Source organism: Triticum dicoccoides, chromosome 2A (genome assembly GCF_002162155.2).
Source record: "Triticum dicoccoides isolate Atlit2015 ecotype Zavitan chromosome 2A, WEW_v2.0, whole genome shotgun sequence".
NCBI lineage: Eukaryota > Viridiplantae > Streptophyta > Magnoliopsida > Poales > Poaceae > Triticum > Triticum dicoccoides.
The window spans coordinates 679,292,386-679,309,272 of record NC_041382.1 but is presented as its reverse complement, the minus strand read 5'-3'; the positions used below and the strand labels follow the sequence as shown (position 1 = coordinate 679,309,272).

General features: G+C 45.3%; 2 protein-coding genes across 4 annotated transcripts; one reads left to right on the top strand and one right to left on the bottom strand.

Moving 5' to 3' along the window:
- Window positions 1-649: 649 nt before the first annotated feature.
- LOC119351848 lies at window positions 650-6,444 on the top strand. Its single transcript, XM_037618639.1, has 12 exons — window positions 650-784; window positions 920-1,165; window positions 1,271-1,484; window positions 1,587-1,673; window positions 1,785-2,133; window positions 2,256-2,451; window positions 2,561-2,659; window positions 2,784-3,040; window positions 3,167-3,242; window positions 3,351-3,443; window positions 4,303-4,451; window positions 5,875-6,444. Exons 6-12 carry the CDS (start codon window positions 2,302-2,304, stop codon window positions 5,876-5,878), a joined length of 828 nt encoding a protein of 275 aa, XP_037474536.1. The 5' UTR covers window positions 650-784; window positions 920-1,165; window positions 1,271-1,484; window positions 1,587-1,673; window positions 1,785-2,133; window positions 2,256-2,301; the 3' UTR covers window positions 5,879-6,444.
- A 5,957-nt stretch (window positions 6,445-12,401) lies between these two features.
- LOC119356190 (protein FAR1-RELATED SEQUENCE 5-like) lies at window positions 12,402-16,117 on the bottom strand. 3 transcript variants are annotated; one of them, XM_037623119.1, is made up of 7 exons: window positions 15,968-16,117; window positions 15,594-15,854; window positions 15,131-15,395; window positions 14,345-15,034; window positions 13,791-14,248; window positions 13,409-13,696; window positions 12,402-13,316 (listed from the first exon to the last, which is right to left on the bottom strand). In XM_037623119.1, the coding sequence occupies exons 4-7, from the start codon at window positions 14,910-14,912 to the stop codon at window positions 12,831-12,833; spliced, it is 1,800 nt and encodes a 599-aa protein (XP_037479016.1). In that variant the 5' UTR covers window positions 14,913-15,034; window positions 15,131-15,395; window positions 15,594-15,854; window positions 15,968-16,117; the 3' UTR covers window positions 12,402-12,830. The 3 variants fall into 3 exon arrangements, with proteins under 3 accessions (XP_037479016.1, XP_037479017.1, XP_037479015.1); XM_037623120.1 differs by lacking the exon at window positions 15,594-15,854; XM_037623118.1 differs by lacking the exons at window positions 15,131-15,395; window positions 15,594-15,854.
- Window positions 16,118-16,887: the final 770 nt, after the last annotated feature.

The window sequence follows — 16,887 nt, the reverse complement described above, 5'->3', positions numbered from 1 at the left end:
TGCCAGATTTGCAGAAGCTTAGCCTCAAATGTAGCTCTTGGATAATGAGCAGGGTTAGCGTCAGCCGTAGGGAGATTAAACTTAGAGAGAACAAGGTGCTCAAGTTCTGGCCGGAGGATGTTTACAAGGTGTTTGGCATCCCATGCGGCCATCGAAATGTCAAAGGCAGGGATGCCAATATCAATCCAGAAGCTGTCGATTTTATAAAGACAACACTTCAGATGAACAAGACTGGGGTTCATAGCCTGCGGGCAGCTGAAGATTTCTTGTTGCGCGACATCAACGACAACTCCAGTAAGCTGGAAAAGGATTGCTTCTAGATTGCGTTTGTCATTTTTGTGATGGGACATGTCCTTGTGCCAACCACGAAGCACAACTACACGACTATTGATTATTGGGGGGCGATTGCGAACATTGAAGCTATAGATTAGTTCAATTGGTGTGAGTTTCTCCTTCAGCATCTTCTTCGTGCTGTTAGAAAGCTGAAGACGGACACGATGGCTAACAGCCTTTCGACTAATCTCACTGGTTGTCACTTATTCTTCCAGGTAAAACTATTTTAGGCCAGACTCTTTAGATAAATTAAGTGCTACCATATAATGAGTTGTTTTCCAATTCATCATTTTCGCAGATTTTTGTGCTTGACAACGTTGACCTTGGCATTTTCAATAAACCGCATAATGTGCTTCCAAGGATCGCCGATTTCGACCCTGATTCACTCCGTAAAATGCTCACCATGGCTCTTGACCCCGTCAAGGGAGCTACGTCGTATTCACATGCCAATGTAATTTCTATGTAGATTTACTGTCATATCTTTTATAAAATCATGCTGTCTCTGAGCGTCCTCTATCTAACCTGGGTTGTTTTGACATGTTTCCTCATTTTTCTGGGGCGTTTCCATTGCGTTCTCGTGTGACAGCTAAGAGACGCGTCAACGGTGTGTTACATGCGTTCTAAGGTACAAGTGAATGCCCCGTCATCATCAACCAGCAAGAGGGTGCATAGGTGTGCAAAGACACCGGTTGCAGTGTCCATGGTTAACACCACAACTCCTGTTCATGTCTATACAAGTCATGCATGCAACGACAGCGCCGCACACTCCAACAAGGCTGCACCTGGGCCACTAGAATTTGCACACTACTTACGGGAGAAGTACCCGCATCTCGTATGTGAAGTCTTTTTTTCTCTTTCTTATGACCCATTTTATTGTTCATTCTGCTTGCATATCAGATGCTAACATTTTTTTTGTCCTCCCCCGCATGGATGCCAGGTAGCCGATGAGTTAACGATGATGCTAAAACATCAGAATTCAAGGATGATAATGCAGTTGACACAGGCTGGCAACTCCATATAGCATGCGTTGTCTCAGGCTCGTGCAGCTTTGCAAATGGACATGTACAAATTTTCAGATCAAGTCATCACCTCGGCTACTAGGCGGTGTGTATGTTGTGCTGCACGTGGTTTTACAGATTGTCCTGCGTCAGGTAGTAGAACTATCGCTTTCATCTTCTCTCCTCAAACAAAATAAACCAGACATGAAAATCACATAAATGGCACGACCTACCTATCACGCTTGAATTGTGCAGTTCCTACGAATTCAAAGGCAGTGCGATTCACCACACCTGCTGCTCAGAAAATAAAAGGGCAAAGGCTTGACTTATCTGACTGTGAAGGTTAGTTCGTCCAACAAGCTTCTTTTCAGCTCACGTTTTCTGAAATTTATTTTTTGTTCACCTTACACAGAAAACAAATGGTAACACACAATGTTTTCCATCCTTGGTTAGGTACATCAACGGCACCGCTAGGAGGGGCTTCTCGGAAGCGTGCCTTATGCGCCGAGGACTCTACATCTAGTACCAAGAAATCAAACTCAGGGGCATCTTGCAACATTCTTACTTATTTCAAGTCAACTATAGTATCAGTTGCTCAAAAGTATGCTGACCTGTCAAATAACCCAAATGTCAATGTCTTTGGTCAATGTCGAAACACCCCTCAAAAACGGAAGTATATATTCTAGCATGGGTTTGCAATTGACCCATGGACAAAGGGAGTTGTCCCACCACCTCCTCATCCACCGACGACCGACCATATTGCCGCACACTTCACAAATCTGTCTGTCAAGGAGCTGAACAAGTTCGTTGCTATTTTTTTATGTACACGAGCCACTTCTTATTACTAAATGGACAATAGCATGTCCCTAGTTTTTTAGCCCCGCTCCTGTCATGGCTTAACCACTTTGTTATTTTTCCATGTAGCTACTACATTGTACATGACAATCCAAGGCTAATTCGTATCTATGGGATGGCTATGAGGCAGCAGCTACTCGAGGGCCGAGCGCTTGACCATGAACTCGTGTCGATCATCATAAGAAGGTACACTCAATCCGACCAGGAATCCAATATAGAGTGCCCATACATGAAATGGAGGCACAACATGGAGCCTGAATTCGTGGTAATAACAGTTAATGAATTTCTCTGTTTGGACTTCTTTGAAACACATGCATCATTTCTTTTGTTTACTCTGCTACCCTTTGTGTTTTCTCCCATATATATGTATGAAGACGCTTGTGCTAGCGGACCATGAGTATGTCACCAACACATCAATCCAGGAGCAGCTCGCTGGGAAGGATATACCATACGACATAACATCATCTCAGATGGTGTGCTCTCTCACACTTTGCCACTGTTTTCTCATGTTAATGTGCTTATGTTATTTTTTTGGCCGGGTACATTTACCTTTCTCTAATTTATGTTATTTTTGGTTCGACTTCTTCCCATCTGCAGTTCTTTTTACCAGTTCCACTCGAGGAAGGTTGGATAGTTCTTATGTGGGACATGATGTCCAGGAAACTCCATGTCCTTGACCCCCTAATCAGAGGTGATGGTCCAAGTGAAGCAAAAAAAGGCAAGCTTGAGATGATTGTCTGGAAGCTGCATCATGCTTTATTTGAGTGTCTCAATGAGTATTATGTTGGATGGCCTACCCAAGGTAGTCAGTGGGTGACCAAGTATCCGGTTGTTGCGGAAGAATCATTTACCAGGTATGATACTAAAATGCCGAATTGCACAGAAATCAATTCAAACTTAAGTTTACCACCTTGGATTTCCGCAAGTGAACTAATTCTCTCGCACTTTTTTTCATCTTCATGTGCATGAAAAATAAAAAGAGACGAAACCGGGGGTTGCGTGCTTCATGCCATCAGGCACTATGATGGCTCTAAGTTGAAGATTCCGCTCACGAAGGTGAATATAACTTCATCAATCTTCTATAAACAACTCATCCCCGTGAGTTCCTCCTTTTTTATTCCCATATTTTTTCACCTGTCCCTAACTTCGTCATCCACCATGCAGTACAATGCCGACAAAACCAAAAGGCAAGCACTGCATGAGTGCCTCAAACTACGGGGGAACTCGTCGAAGTTGGTGCATGATGCATTTTGGACGGTACTAGCACCCAACGACTCATGGCTTGATTCCATCTAGTCCATTTAAATGGAAAAAAGTAGGCCACCTAGAGGATAAGTGATTGCCTGTGAGACTGAATTTCGTTTCATGTCTTTGGCAGACACCACTGGCCACCATTTTTCATTTCTGTCATGTATCCATCAAATGTTTTATCCTAGTACGACTACTTGTGAAGAACCCGGAGCTGTGTGCGAGGGCTTTATTTTTAAATTAGCCGTGTACTTTTATATGCCCAAAACATTTTGGAACCTCTAAATTTAAGGCGCATCACCTATCAACTATGAACAAATATCATTTGATGTTTTTCCGTTGGGCCTTTTTTTATATCATTGCTTTTTTCTGCCTCCAAATTACTGGTTTTCCTAAACGTTCATGAAGTTAGTTCTACCATTTTTTCATCCTTAGTAATTCTTTTCACTTTTTTCTTTTCTGTTGCTCACAAATTACACATATATGCAATGGCTAACCTTACATACAAAGGGTGTCCATTTTTTTATATTCCATAGTGTCTTTCTCCTATGTTTAACACACATTTTTTCCCTTATAGCCTCACACCCCCATTCATTTTGTTCCCTCATTTTTTGGTCACCAAGTTTCTTCTTCATTTCCCATTCATCAGTAGTCATCCCTTCTCATCCCAAAACAAACGTAGTACTACCTACTTAGTTGGTCCATGGCATTTAGAAACTAATGCATAGCATTTTCCACAAAGTACATGCTGCATGGTCTGACCATCAAATTCAGATAGTCTCAAATTATACGATATAATAACCAGGGTCTACTACTATAGGTCTATCTCTTGAGAAGATCTGATATTACAGTAATCCCCTTTCTGCAGGCAGTCTTCGCTACCGCGTCATACGTCAACCAAAACGTCATGCTACCCTACTGTCGGAACAGTCGTAGGAGCACAACACGAGTACCAAAAGGTCTTGCACAGCCGAAGGCAACTTCGTTAATCGATGATCACGTCAAAGAGGAAATCTGGTATGTCCCCTTTGTTACCTTTCATGCTCACTATTTCGTATGCCAGCTTCTTGCGCTTCTGGTCAATATGTTCCTGCTTTCGCAAAAATATCAGTTGGGACACCAAATCAAGGGGGACCATAGCATCAGTTCGAACTTTTTTGTAACTGAGCAACAAACAGGACCTATGCAAACAAACCTGGTTCAGCGTAGATCGGAGGTACAACCCAGTGAAGTTGGTGAAGTAGTGTGTTATGTAAATTCCACTGTCCTCCCTGAAACCAAGCAGAAATTCATAAGATCCTTTCAGCGCTAATAGCCAAACATCCATATTTTAGAAAGTTCTTGTAGTTCAGACGACCTAACCTGCTGCACGGCTCATGTTGCACCACCAGCGGATGTACAATTTTCCATCCATTGGGATCAACAATCCCATTGCCGAAGTAGTTGTTCATCAGAGAGCAGAACCTAAGCTGGAACTTCTTAGCGTGGTCCTCATGTTTCATCTGCATCTCGTCCATCTCATCTGTCTCGGTTGGGTCAAGCACCATCATCACCTTTGTGTCCTTATCCATAAGATACATTGACCAGCAGTCCATAAAATCCACGGGGAACCAGAACTGAAAGTTTAATTTTGTCAAAATGCAACCACAGTTCTTCAAAGTTAGTTACATGGGGTTTTTTTTCTTGGAGAATTTGCTTAATTTTTTCGGTTTGCATCACTTACCTTCTTCAACCATTCTATCTTCTATCCAATCGATTCCGAGTTCATCATTGTGTCGATGTAGTCCTAGTCAGTTTCACCATCGTCTCGGCAGACTTCCTCCTGTGATGCAAACGGTCAAATGATGAAATTACGTAAGCAAGGCATTACAGGAGAATGTCATAACTTTAGATCTTGAGCTTAGCATAGTGGGGCACTCACAACAAATTTTGGATCAAAAATCCCCCTGAACCTATCTAGCCATCCGCAGTACATAGCATCGTCTTTCTGTTGTAATGCTCTCTGGATGCACCTCATCACACTTGATGATAAATCCGCAGCAGGAATAAGCTCATCCTTTATGTCCTGACCAGACGCAACTGCCAATATCAGTTTGTAATGATTGACCCATTTCCTGCAAGAAACAACAGTTAGTTGTGCAGTTTTGTTCCACCCGAACCTAGTTAAATTCTCATTTATATATGGAGTTTTCACATTGTTTGTACCAGGTCCAATGTACTCACTTTTTAAAACAGTATCATCGCAAGCAAGCATGTTTGTAATGAACCTCGAAACTGCACAATGAGGCGGTTCTTTATGGATTAATCCAATTGATGGTGGATACTTTTCACCCCAATCCCTCTTGCATATACCATTGTTGTTTGCTTTGCACCCTTCATTAGCCACAGCTTGGCTTCTCCCATTGTTGGTTACCGTGTGTTTGATACCGCATTTTTTCAGGTAATTTATAACTGCTTGCAGGAATATAGTCGGTGATGTCCCTGAAACGGGTGTTATCGGCCTGGTTGGAGCTTGACCGTCCCCACCATCTGCAACCAATATCAGATTTTATGAGTGCTGGAACATAAACAGAGGATAGAATATTTTACTCCAAACAAATCAGCACCAATCTGCTTCTAGCAAGTACCTTCGTTGTCGCGGCGGAAGGACGGACCAGGTCGGCAGTTTCTCTGCACATCCAGGGCCCGAGGTCGGGACTGCTGTTGTCTACGTAATAGAGCCTCTTCTCTGGCAGATCCCCCTGTCTCCACTTGTTCTTCACCATGCCAGCCCAACAAGATGGGACCGTTGCAAGGTGGGTCCTCGTCATCATCGTCTCCTGGACGCCCGCTCCGCACGACCATCATCGCTTTGGCCAGACAACAAACAAATAAATTAGGTTAGAGACTAGTTATATTTTTCCAATGTGGTATTTGACGTTCTTCATATGTTCCAGTTATCTAAGACACACCTCGTATCCATGCAATCCAACGAATGCATGTGTTTATTGTGGAAAGTAAAGCATTAATGTTATCCATGTCAACTAAACTTTTCCCCACAGTTCCTGTAGTTTGCTCATTTGTGTAATCCGTTGGCACTTGTGTAGCCACTTTTAAGAAATCAGCATCCAAGCCTGGGAACAAACATTCAGTGCAACCAAGAAAAAATCAGAATTTAGTTTGTACCCATCTAACTAACTGGGGGCATATAAAAATTGATCTCACACCTATTTCGTCATCATCTTCTCCGTTGTAGTCAACCGACACTTTTGAGGCCACGTCCAGAAATTCATCCCCTATAACTGAACATAAGAACTATGTTAGATGTGACCACATTAGTGAGTTTATCTGGTTTGTTGAAACAAATCGCCTACCAAATCAGAAATTAAAACAAATGTTACCAATCACAGAATATTTACCTTCCTCTCTATACAGAGAATCGAGGTTCCCTGCAAATACATTGTCACTGAGGATTTGGGTACCAGATACACTGGACGCTGTAGCAACGCTTCGTTCACTGCTATAGCTCGAAACATCTTCAGATGATGTACTCCAGTCATCACTACCACCTGAACCATCACCAAGTTGCTGAGTTTGTCCGTCTAGTGCTGCATCTTGGATATCATTCTCTAGCCCACCCCCGTTGACGCCCTTACCAGAATTTCCATGAGCTGCACCAGGTCCATTTTCCACTTCCAGAGGCGCTGGAGCTGTAGTTTTAAAAAACATAATATTTTTTAGACCATGGCGCAACTTCTTAGTTTTGACAACACAACAACCATGCTGCAATATAGCAGCATTTCATTCACTTAGGTGTTCACATAAATACCTCCACTGGAGTTCTCAACTCTTAGTTTTGCTATCATCGCAGGTGCCTGGTCGAATATGTCTGCACGCCGTATAAATTTGCTCATCAGTAGTTTGCACACGAGAAATTGTCCCAGCGAGTTATTCTGTTAGACGATGTGTACCTCCAAACAGTTCAGGATTTTGCATGGCTTGTTCTACCACAGCAAGGGCAGCCGCTGCTAAGCTGCGAACACGCTCCTCTCTCTCGTTGTCATCCGAGCCCGCAATGCCAGCTCCAAGAGCTGGTGCATTCCTGTTCCTCAATATCCCATGATCCCTACCATCTGCATCACAAACGAGTTCCCAGTCCGGACGTCAGTTGTTCGGCAAATGTACGGAAGTTACCTAATACTTTAAGATTTTTTTCCAACTTACACTCCAGGTCAGCTCTTGCTTGTGCCTCAATTTCATCAAGTTCTGCTCTCAAATGTTCACCTTTGCTGCGCATCCACGTCGCCCTTCCTGCTGTTCGTAGTCGTGCGAAGGGGTTGCTTGTCCCAGTGCCCCCCTCGTCATTGCCTTTAAGTATGAGTCTTCTCCTAAGCCTGTTGAAGCTGCGTGGCCCTGCAAAAGTTGTTTAACGTTAGATGCACGCACTACATCACCCGTGAATTCGTTTAAACACTAGATCCACCCCCCAGAATTGGATGGCGCAAATGAAAATGCAAATGTCATACGACACATGCCTGTCACATGTGGAACGACAACATCAGTCGAAATCCTAATCCTCGCAGGGGCTGCGGGTGCTTCAATTGGCCGCCCTGTATTTTATTAAATAATGGAATTCAGTTTTTAACAACATAGATGTGGGATTTATGTCTACAAACCAAATGTTCAGACTAGAAACCTCTTCTCTCAGCCCTGTCCAGAACCTGTGCAAGGCGTACACTTGGATCTACTGGTTCATCTTCGCTATCACTGCCAGACGAATCTGGTATTTCATCCATGATGCCTTTTCCTTTTTTAGCCGCCCGGTGCACTAGGGTGTTTTGTTCTTTATCATTGTGCCCCTCATCGCTACCTTCTCCCATAGGAGAAGTGGCATGCACTAGCTGCCAGCAGGCCCTGAGCAGCTGTGAGTGCTTCCATTTGCGCTGCTTTTGGCACACCAAACATTTCAACTACATTGGTTAGCACATTGTACTGTCTTACCAAAGTAACATTTTTTAACTTTACTGCACACTTGCTACATGTATGATGCTTTTTCCATAATTACCTGCTGGATGTAGGATGCCTCCAGGCCCACCAACTACATCATGCCATATCTCGTCCAACGTAATGAAATAATCTGATGGCCTTGTCTGCAAAACATATCGCCCGATCATAAGGGACATCAGTTTTATGACTATACGGGGTGTAGGAATGATGGCAAAACTCAAGAGTCATATGGATGATCAATGGGAATTGGGAAGATGATCAACTTACTCTGAATATATTTGGATACTCCCTTGTCAGGTAGTTCAACCTCCTACATATCTGGGTTGTGTAAACACTGATGCGCGGGAGTGTATGGGGTTCAACACTGTGATGTCCAAAGTCGATCCAGTTGAAGAACCATGGCTGCATCACATTTACTCGAACAGTTAGCATAATAGTTTTTTTCCCAACTTTCTGGGTTACTAATATTTTCTTTTCTGTGTTTGTATCGAGTTCTAACACAAATGTGTACGGTGTACTCACAATAAGAGCCAAGTGGCAGCCTCCAACTATGAGCGACCTGACGCCAGCATCCAAATCTTCCTGAAGTTTCTTAGCAGCTGCTCTGATAATTAGAAACACCCACTCTGCTAGGTCGTACTCACCAGTGCCATTCTCATCAAGGACACATGCCAACATTTCCCATGGTATTGAAGTGTACGATTGCTTAGGGCCGACATATGTACCAGCAGCCAGCAGGGAAAATGCCATCTCAAAGGCCCTGGTCTGCCTGCTGTCAAGATTTAACGACTTCATCATAGTAATAGCTTCATTAACAGCACGAATGCTTAACCCTCCATCCCTGGCATGCCTCCTGGACTCTATTCCTATGGTACACCTAATAGTTTCACCGTACTCTTTCCTTATCTTGGGCGACAGCTTAAGCATACTCACACGGCACCCAGAATTTCTAAGTCCCAGAGTCCAGACTATGGAACCCGGGGTAAAAAATCTAAACTGCCCATCAGGAAAGGTGAATCTCATGTCTTGTCACCTAAACCTACTCAGCAGCCAAGCGTAGAACCTCCTATCAGCCTCTCCATCCCATGCAGCGGTCAACAGACTAGCCATCCCAGTCCTATGAACTAGCAGATAGTACAGCATCCCAAGCTTGAGGATCTGATGACAACTCCAAGTACATTTAACTACCCTACCACAGAGGAGGGTCGACTCTGATGGGAAACTGTGTGGAACGATCGGTAGATTTTCAATCTGCGAGAGCGCAGATCTATTAACAAGAACTAGTGTCCTACTAGATCTACGCCCCCTTGCCCCCATGCAGCTGTTCTGGTCCACCAACACCCGTTTCCTTTTTTGACCACTACGAGGCCGTGCTTCTCCTCCCTCCTCCTCACCAACCTGCGATTTTTTAGTCACCCGAATGCCTGAGTTAGGATTTTTTGCGCCCACCAATGATAGCACAGAACAGTATCAAAAGACTCAGCCAGTCCAAAGTCCAAACTAGGGCTCATTTATTTATTTTAGCGCATGTGCTTACCGAGGCATTGGATCTGTCGACATCGGTGTTTTGGTTGCTAGCACCACCGCAAACCAGCTGAGCTGCATCTCCATCCGTACTTTCTCCCCCACGACGGACACACCTCGGCTTTTTGGTGTTCCCCTGCTTGCCGCCCTCCTCACATGGCAGATTCCTTTTCTTTGATGGATCCGGTGGCTCCATGACGACAGACCTACAGACACCAATCATGGGAAGCAACAAAGGAAAAGTCACCAACCACAACAAAGCTTTACAAAACGGGAAAAAGCAGACAAGCGAGTAGGCTAGGGCATGCTTCTCTTCTCGAATCAGGGAAGCTCACCTTCTCCAATGCCGAATCCGTCTCCGGAGCAGTAGCCGGCGTCTTCCACCTTCTGCACCTATGGGCCGTAGTGAGCAGTATACTGTGCGGTGTGTGGTGGGGGAGAGGGAGAAAGGAGAATAGTGAATGAGGATGAAGTGTGATGAGGTACTGCACGGGTGGAGAAGAAGTACTACACCCCCCTCGGGGAGGGACGCATTTTTTTTGCTAAAAGAGGCACCGAGCTGTCCCTCCCGCACTGTGTCCTACTGAGTTGTCTTGTCAACTTTATCGCCCACTTGACCGCGCATACAGAGCAAATTATTTCTCCTCCTAAATTGGAGATCTAGGGGCCGGTGTATTATTGCCGACCAAATCATCCGCCACGCGGTATCTCTTGCTCACACTATTTTTTTGTGAACGCAACTGAAGTACTCGCGACTCAATGTGCCACTCGATCAAAGTGTGTCGTCTCCCAGGTATACCATGTCACTGAGAGCAGCTGTCCACTTTTTTTTTGTTTTTCTGCGAAATATTGACGCGGCCCATATGATCCCTCACGCACAGAGAAGTCGTTTTCTTCAGGGGGCATATAAATTCGTCGTGACCACAAGCAGAAACACCAACTAGCCGTACCGTACAGCAAAACCGGATCACTTTCTCTTGGTCGGAACAGTGATGATGTACAATCTGTGGTGTGCCCACATGAAGGAATAATACTCAGCACCCCGCCACGCGTCTCCATCTTGCCGCGGCATGCATGAGAACACCCACCAGCCCACCTACCCATTTTTAATGTACGCATGCGCCCCCACCGTCAGCACACTCATGCCCTAATCTCCAACGTTTAATATTATAATGTAGTACTCAATGATAATCAGTTCTGTCTAATGGTAGAGCAGGGAAATGACACACACATTACTTCTAATAAACGGCTTAAGATTCACTAACCTCTAAACAAATGTTTTTGCATGATTGACACGGAACAACAGATCCAATTCTGCATGCAAATCCGTTCGTTCACTACCGAGCTCTCATAACAATCTGATGAACGAGAAGGGTTCATACAGATCATCTAGCATCATATACATCGGACACGGATTTCATCTTACTGAACTAATATTCGGTTCGTTGGCGTTTCGATGGCCTGCTCACCACTTCTTCTTCATCCCCCTCACCATCATCTGCGCCACTTTCCGCCCCCGACTCCATCACACCAGCCTTCTTGTCCACAACAGATCCGCTGGAGTTGCCCTCCTGTGCAGCAGAAATAGCTGGATCGTAATCTCCATACCCCTCCTTACCTTCTTCTTCATACGGCTTGTCGTCTATGTCCCGCTTCAGACTTCCGAGGCGGCCAAAACCTTCCTGGATCACCTCGCCCTGAAGAGAATGGAAGATGAAAGTTCGGGCGAGCTGTTAGATATGGAACCAAGATTCACACTAATAGGTAAAAGAACTCCGAGACTGACCTCAATGCCTCCGCCTTCAGCCATCGCCGGATTTTGCATCGTACTCCACGCGCTACACACTGATCCCACACTTGCGGCGACAGATGACTGCTAGTAGCATTTTGGGTTTTCAGTGATCGTGAAATCGTTCAAATCTTATCAACAAATTGATGCAAGGAACTAATGGGTTGCGAGCGTTGGCAGTCAACACAAACCTACTGGCCGGAAGTGCAGATCTCGCCAAGCTTTGCAGCGCTGCAAGTTGTGCCGCTCATCCCAGAGCGAAGAGACGAACGCGCCATTCGTGCCTGACCTGCTTTTTCAAACTTTTTTGAACAAAGGGAGTGTGGGGAGAGGGGTCGCACGCTTGGCGGCCTGCCTACCATATCTTTATATTGCACTTGTTGACAGCCGTAGCACATTACACATTAATTCACTTTCCTGTTGTTCACAGGGATTTGAAACGAGAATGGCGCACACAACCCCTACCTCCATGTGCCTTTCTTTGTTGCATGGAGGACGTGTGTCCTAGCGCATCGCAGGTTCATCCATGCTGCCAAAAATCAGCAAGCATCCATTTGTGAACAAAGAGATTCAGTCTTATGATTAAATCACGGTTTCTTCCCACATAGAACTAGCCAATTTTCACACACGAACAACATATTTGTAAGTGCAAAAAACAAGGACCAATTTTCAAATACAAACAAGATACTGTAAAGTGGGAAAACCAGAGTGCATGTTTCGTACATCTGTTTATCAGCGTGCCCACGCACTGAACTAATTTGACCACAGGTTTTCATTTTACATGGTTTCTCAGGCCCTCAGATTACATCATTTCAAACAAATGCACCAGAGCCCCCAACCCAACCCCAAGCCTGGCTCAAAACCCTGTAGAAATGATGTTTCATACCACAGCGGGGATTCCCCTGCTTCATATTGGGAGTGTCACTGCTCTGCTAATCCGAGTGGCCACTTGCACATGTTTCGTCGATGACGTTCTATTCCACAGTTCTTGCATTTTGCTGGCTTCCTCGGCTTCTTCGGTGCGTCCCCCCTCTCCGGACATGTCGTCCTTTTGTGCCCTTCACGCCGACAAATACTGCAAAACCTGTTTCGTTTGCTTAAACCTTCGTATGGGGCTTTGTCTCTGCTGTTCGTCGGCCTACCTGCGCCTCTTTGCTTCTCTGGGCTTCGAGGCCGTGGAGGCCATTGACACTGCCAGAGTGCCCAGCACTGTGACACTGCTGTGAAAAACCCATATCAGTTGCATTCTGCACATTCCCATTGCTCCTTGCTTCAGCTCTTTCGACCGATCTATCCTCAAATGCCAGACCATCCCTACTCGCGGCCAACGGTGCCCCACTCACCAGGAGAGCTCCAAGCCCTGCATGCATATGCTCATAACATGCAGCACTTGCATCACCCATCCGGACGACCTCCATGGCTCTCAAGTACAGTGTTGCATGCCTACATGTGAATGATAAGTTCACTGAGTTGTCCTTTTGGTACTGGACCAAATGCTCTGGCAATATATCCCTTGCGTCTCTTGTCCATCGCTTAACAATGTGGTGCTTCGGTATCTCATCAAGATGCAGGATCTCCATCACCTGTGCAAATAAGCAAAAGTTTCAGAATTTGTTACACACCTCTTTGCAACTTCTGTTTGTACATGAATTGAGAAAGCGGGATTATCGCTCACCCTCAATGTGTGGCAACATAGCATCCCTGTGTGCTCGAACTGGCCACATTCACATGTAAATATAGATTTTTCTTCATTTATTGTAACCTCATACTCAACTCTGCTCCACTTCTCCCTTTTTTCTGCATTGTTGTGGGTGGTCCTGTATTTCCGTAGCTTTTCAACTTCAGTTACATTGTATGTTGTTCCTTCCACTAGGAGGCGTCCAAATTCCTCAAACATACTCCTGGTGTATATCTTGCTTGCGTGACGTTCTATGGCTAGGTTTGTTCGTCTCACAGCACCTCCCTATAATTTGGCAACAAATAACACATATCAAATCCTTCAGACTAGTTACTGTACAATAAAGAAATTAGAGGCCCGGGGAAGTAAAAACACTTACAATCATGGTCCGCTTCTCTTCGTAGCTCTCGTCTCCTTCACGGTCAAACTGCAACCTCGTGTACTGCCTCACAAAAACATGCATCGGGCTTGCTGGCGGCATATAAGTTTTCAGTAGGTGGTTTGCGCTCTCACTCCGTTGCGTGCTCGTCATCTTTGCACAAAACACGCCCCTGAAGTAAGGCTTCGCCCATTTTCTCCTAGTTTCATATATCTGAGTCATGTATGCATGACTCCTCAGGTTGTACTTATCCAGCAGCTGGCTCCAAGCGGCTTCAAACTCTTCTTCAGTCAACATGTGGTTGACAACCTTGTGGAATTCTACTTGGAAATCACTCTTCTTCGTGTAAAGTGGCCCCAATGTTTCTTTCACCTTCTTTAGGAGATGCCATTTGCACCACCTGTGTACTGTCCCTGGATACGCCTTACTTATCACTAATTCCATGGCTCTGCACTGGTCTGCATTTATAATGACACATACTAGCATTTAGTGTCGGCAAGAAATAAAATTTTCATGCTCCCAATACATGCACCATGCATTTACAAGAAGCTGACCCGTCAATATGGTTCGTGGTGCCGGTCCACCCATCAGACGTACAAATTCAGCAAATACCCACTCGAAGCTATCTTCTTGCTCATCTCGCATTAAGACCCCTGCAAATATTATACTTTGGTAATGATTGTTAACTCCAACAAAAATACCAAATGGCATGTCGTACAGGTTCGTCTTGTATGTCGTGTCAGATGTCACCACATCGCCAAAGAACTTGTACTGCATTCGGCTGCTCCCATTAGCCCACATCAAATTTTTCACCTTGCTGGATTTGTCTGCTAGCACCACATATGTGAACCCAGGGTCACTTGTACGGATGTCTGCAAACGCTTCCAATGTCTTCCACACATCATCATCGGCCTGCTCGCGGCTAATTTTCCCACAGATATTCCTAAGAGTCCTTTTCGTGAAGGGCACCTTTTCAACCGAGCCGAAGAAGCTTCCAATTATACTGTAGACCTTTCCCAGATTCACATTATTTTCCCTAAGCTGCCTTATCAAGTCCTTTATGTACACATCTATGTGTTTATGCGATGGCCAGTGCACCTTCTGTCCCATTGTTAGTGACATCAAGTGGTTGTGGCTCTCGCGGTGTTCAGTAATGTACCAGTTGTTATCTGATGCACGAAGAAGCCTGATCAGCGCTGGGCATTCACATCTACATGAACTGCTGTTCTCAGCCTCTGGTTTCCCTGCGATATCATCAAGATCAAACAAACGTTTGTCAATTCAGAAACAGCTGATTAGTGCACAGTATATGAGTTCAGAAATTAATATTTCTGCCATACCGAGCAGCCACACACAATTTCCTGCATGCACTTTGTTCTTTCAGCATTTAGGCGGCTCCTCCCATATCTTATTCCAAACCCTATCTCCCACGAGTATAGATTGTAGAAGTCATATGCCTCGCCTAAAGAGTCGAAGCTAAGGCCTAGCTTTGGTCGAACAACACTTTTGTCAGGCTGCTCAGGATACTTGCGCATCGAAAGCTCCAGGGCACTCATCCGGGATGGGCATGCTACCCTGTTCGGCGGCGCACTGCCAAGACTAAGCCTGCAATTCGTAAAATTACTCATTATTCAGAAGTTGTACTTTATAGTCTGTAATTACACACCGAAAATTCACCCACCATATCAGGAATCCAACTATTCCCAGCAGAGTTTTCGTCTATATTAACTAACTGAATTTTTCCGCCATGCGTAACATCTACCAACTAGTGAAACTAGAAACAAATTGATATTTGTCTCATACCGTTTTGTCCATCTAGGTGCCTCTGGGTTCACCCTGTCCGTCGACTGCGCCGACCTCGTAGGTGAGACAACATTTTTCCGGCGAGATCCTACTGCCGCAACACCATCTACATCTCCCCCAATTTTTTCAGCCAGAGCAGACTCACCATCTGAATCTGCTCCACCCACATATCCTATCTGACTTTCTCTCTCCAGCAGGTAATGAACTGGAACGGGATCCGGCTGCTCTAGGTTGTCAGCGAATTCCTCTCTCACTTGGAATCTACGCGACATGCAGTGCAAATATCCATGGAAAGGGGATGCCTTCGTTTAGATGTTTGCAAGTGCCAGGAAAAGATAATGGGGCAAAAACCGTAGATCTGATTCGATACTAACCTGTCAACTGCATCCAGCAAGAATTACATGCCCGCAGCGTCCATGAGAAGGATCTCCGGTGAGTGCGGGCAGCCCGGTGTGCACGAGGTTGTCTTCTCCACTGATCCACTCGCTCTGGTTTGTGCGGAGGCGGCGCGAGGGTTCCAGATTGAGCGAGGCAAATGCAACGGGGGAAATCATTTTTTTTCTTCTCACGCGCACGGGCGGATGGGGATGGGGGGGGGAGGGGGGCGGGTGTGGGGTCCACTCAATCGGTGGAGCCCACCAGCCCGACAAACGTCTAAGCCGTCAGCTTCTAACGCTGGACCCATTATCTGATCCGAGGCCCAGACAGGAAAAATGACGTCCTGGTCCACGGCCCAGCCGGCGTGCTGCCGCCGTCCGCCTAACGCACGTCTCCCGCTAGCGCCGTACGCCACTATTCCCTACTGTATTTCCGCGTATTCTAGACTTACCACCGCGCGACTCTGACAGGCCAGTTGGAATTGTTTGCATCCCGAGACAGATTTGGACGAGCATGATATCGGGCTCAGCTGAGCCTGGGCTCCAAATCGACCCTCTCGAACAGTAGCATATACACTAGTAATAACATTAAGAAGCAACAATGTGGCAGTACAAAGTAATAATGTGCCACTACAAACTAACAATTTGGCAGTACAAGTAACAATGTGGCACTAAAACAATGCAAACTAACACTGCATTATGAACAATCTAGCCATGTGGGATGAACAAAGTACACACGCACTCTGGTTCATCCCTAAAACAGTGAATTTTGATCGAATTCGGTCGAATCGAATCGAATCGAATCGAATCCGGTCGAATGTACTGTCCACAATCTAATCTAACACACTTAGAACTACCCTAAGAACCCTAAGTATGAAGCAAAGGGAGATTTGAGAGCTTAGAGTGGGGGTTGCTGG

Excerpts from the sequence above, each read along its gene's own strand:
- LOC119351848 (XM_037618639.1), top strand. The coding sequence starts at position 2,302 with ATGGCTATGAGGCAGCAGCTACTCGAGGGCCGAGCGCTTGACCATGAA. Across the intron at positions 2,452-2,560 it reads ACATGGAGCCTGAATTCGTG|ACGCTTGTGCTAGCGGACCA; the intron begins GTAATAACAGTT and ends ATATGTATGAAG. Across the intron at positions 2,660-2,783 it reads ACATAACATCATCTCAGATG|TTCTTTTTACCAGTTCCACT; the intron begins GTGTGCTCTCTC and ends TCCCATCTGCAG.
- LOC119356190 (XM_037623118.1), bottom strand. Across the intron at positions 13,697-13,790 it reads AAGAGAAGCGGACCATGATT|GGAGGTGCTGTGAGACGAAC; the intron begins GTAAGTGTTTTT and ends GCCAAATTATAG. Across the intron at positions 13,317-13,408 it reads TATGTTGCCACACATTGAGG|GTGATGGAGATCCTGCATCT; the intron begins GTGAGCGATAAT and ends TTATTTGCACAG.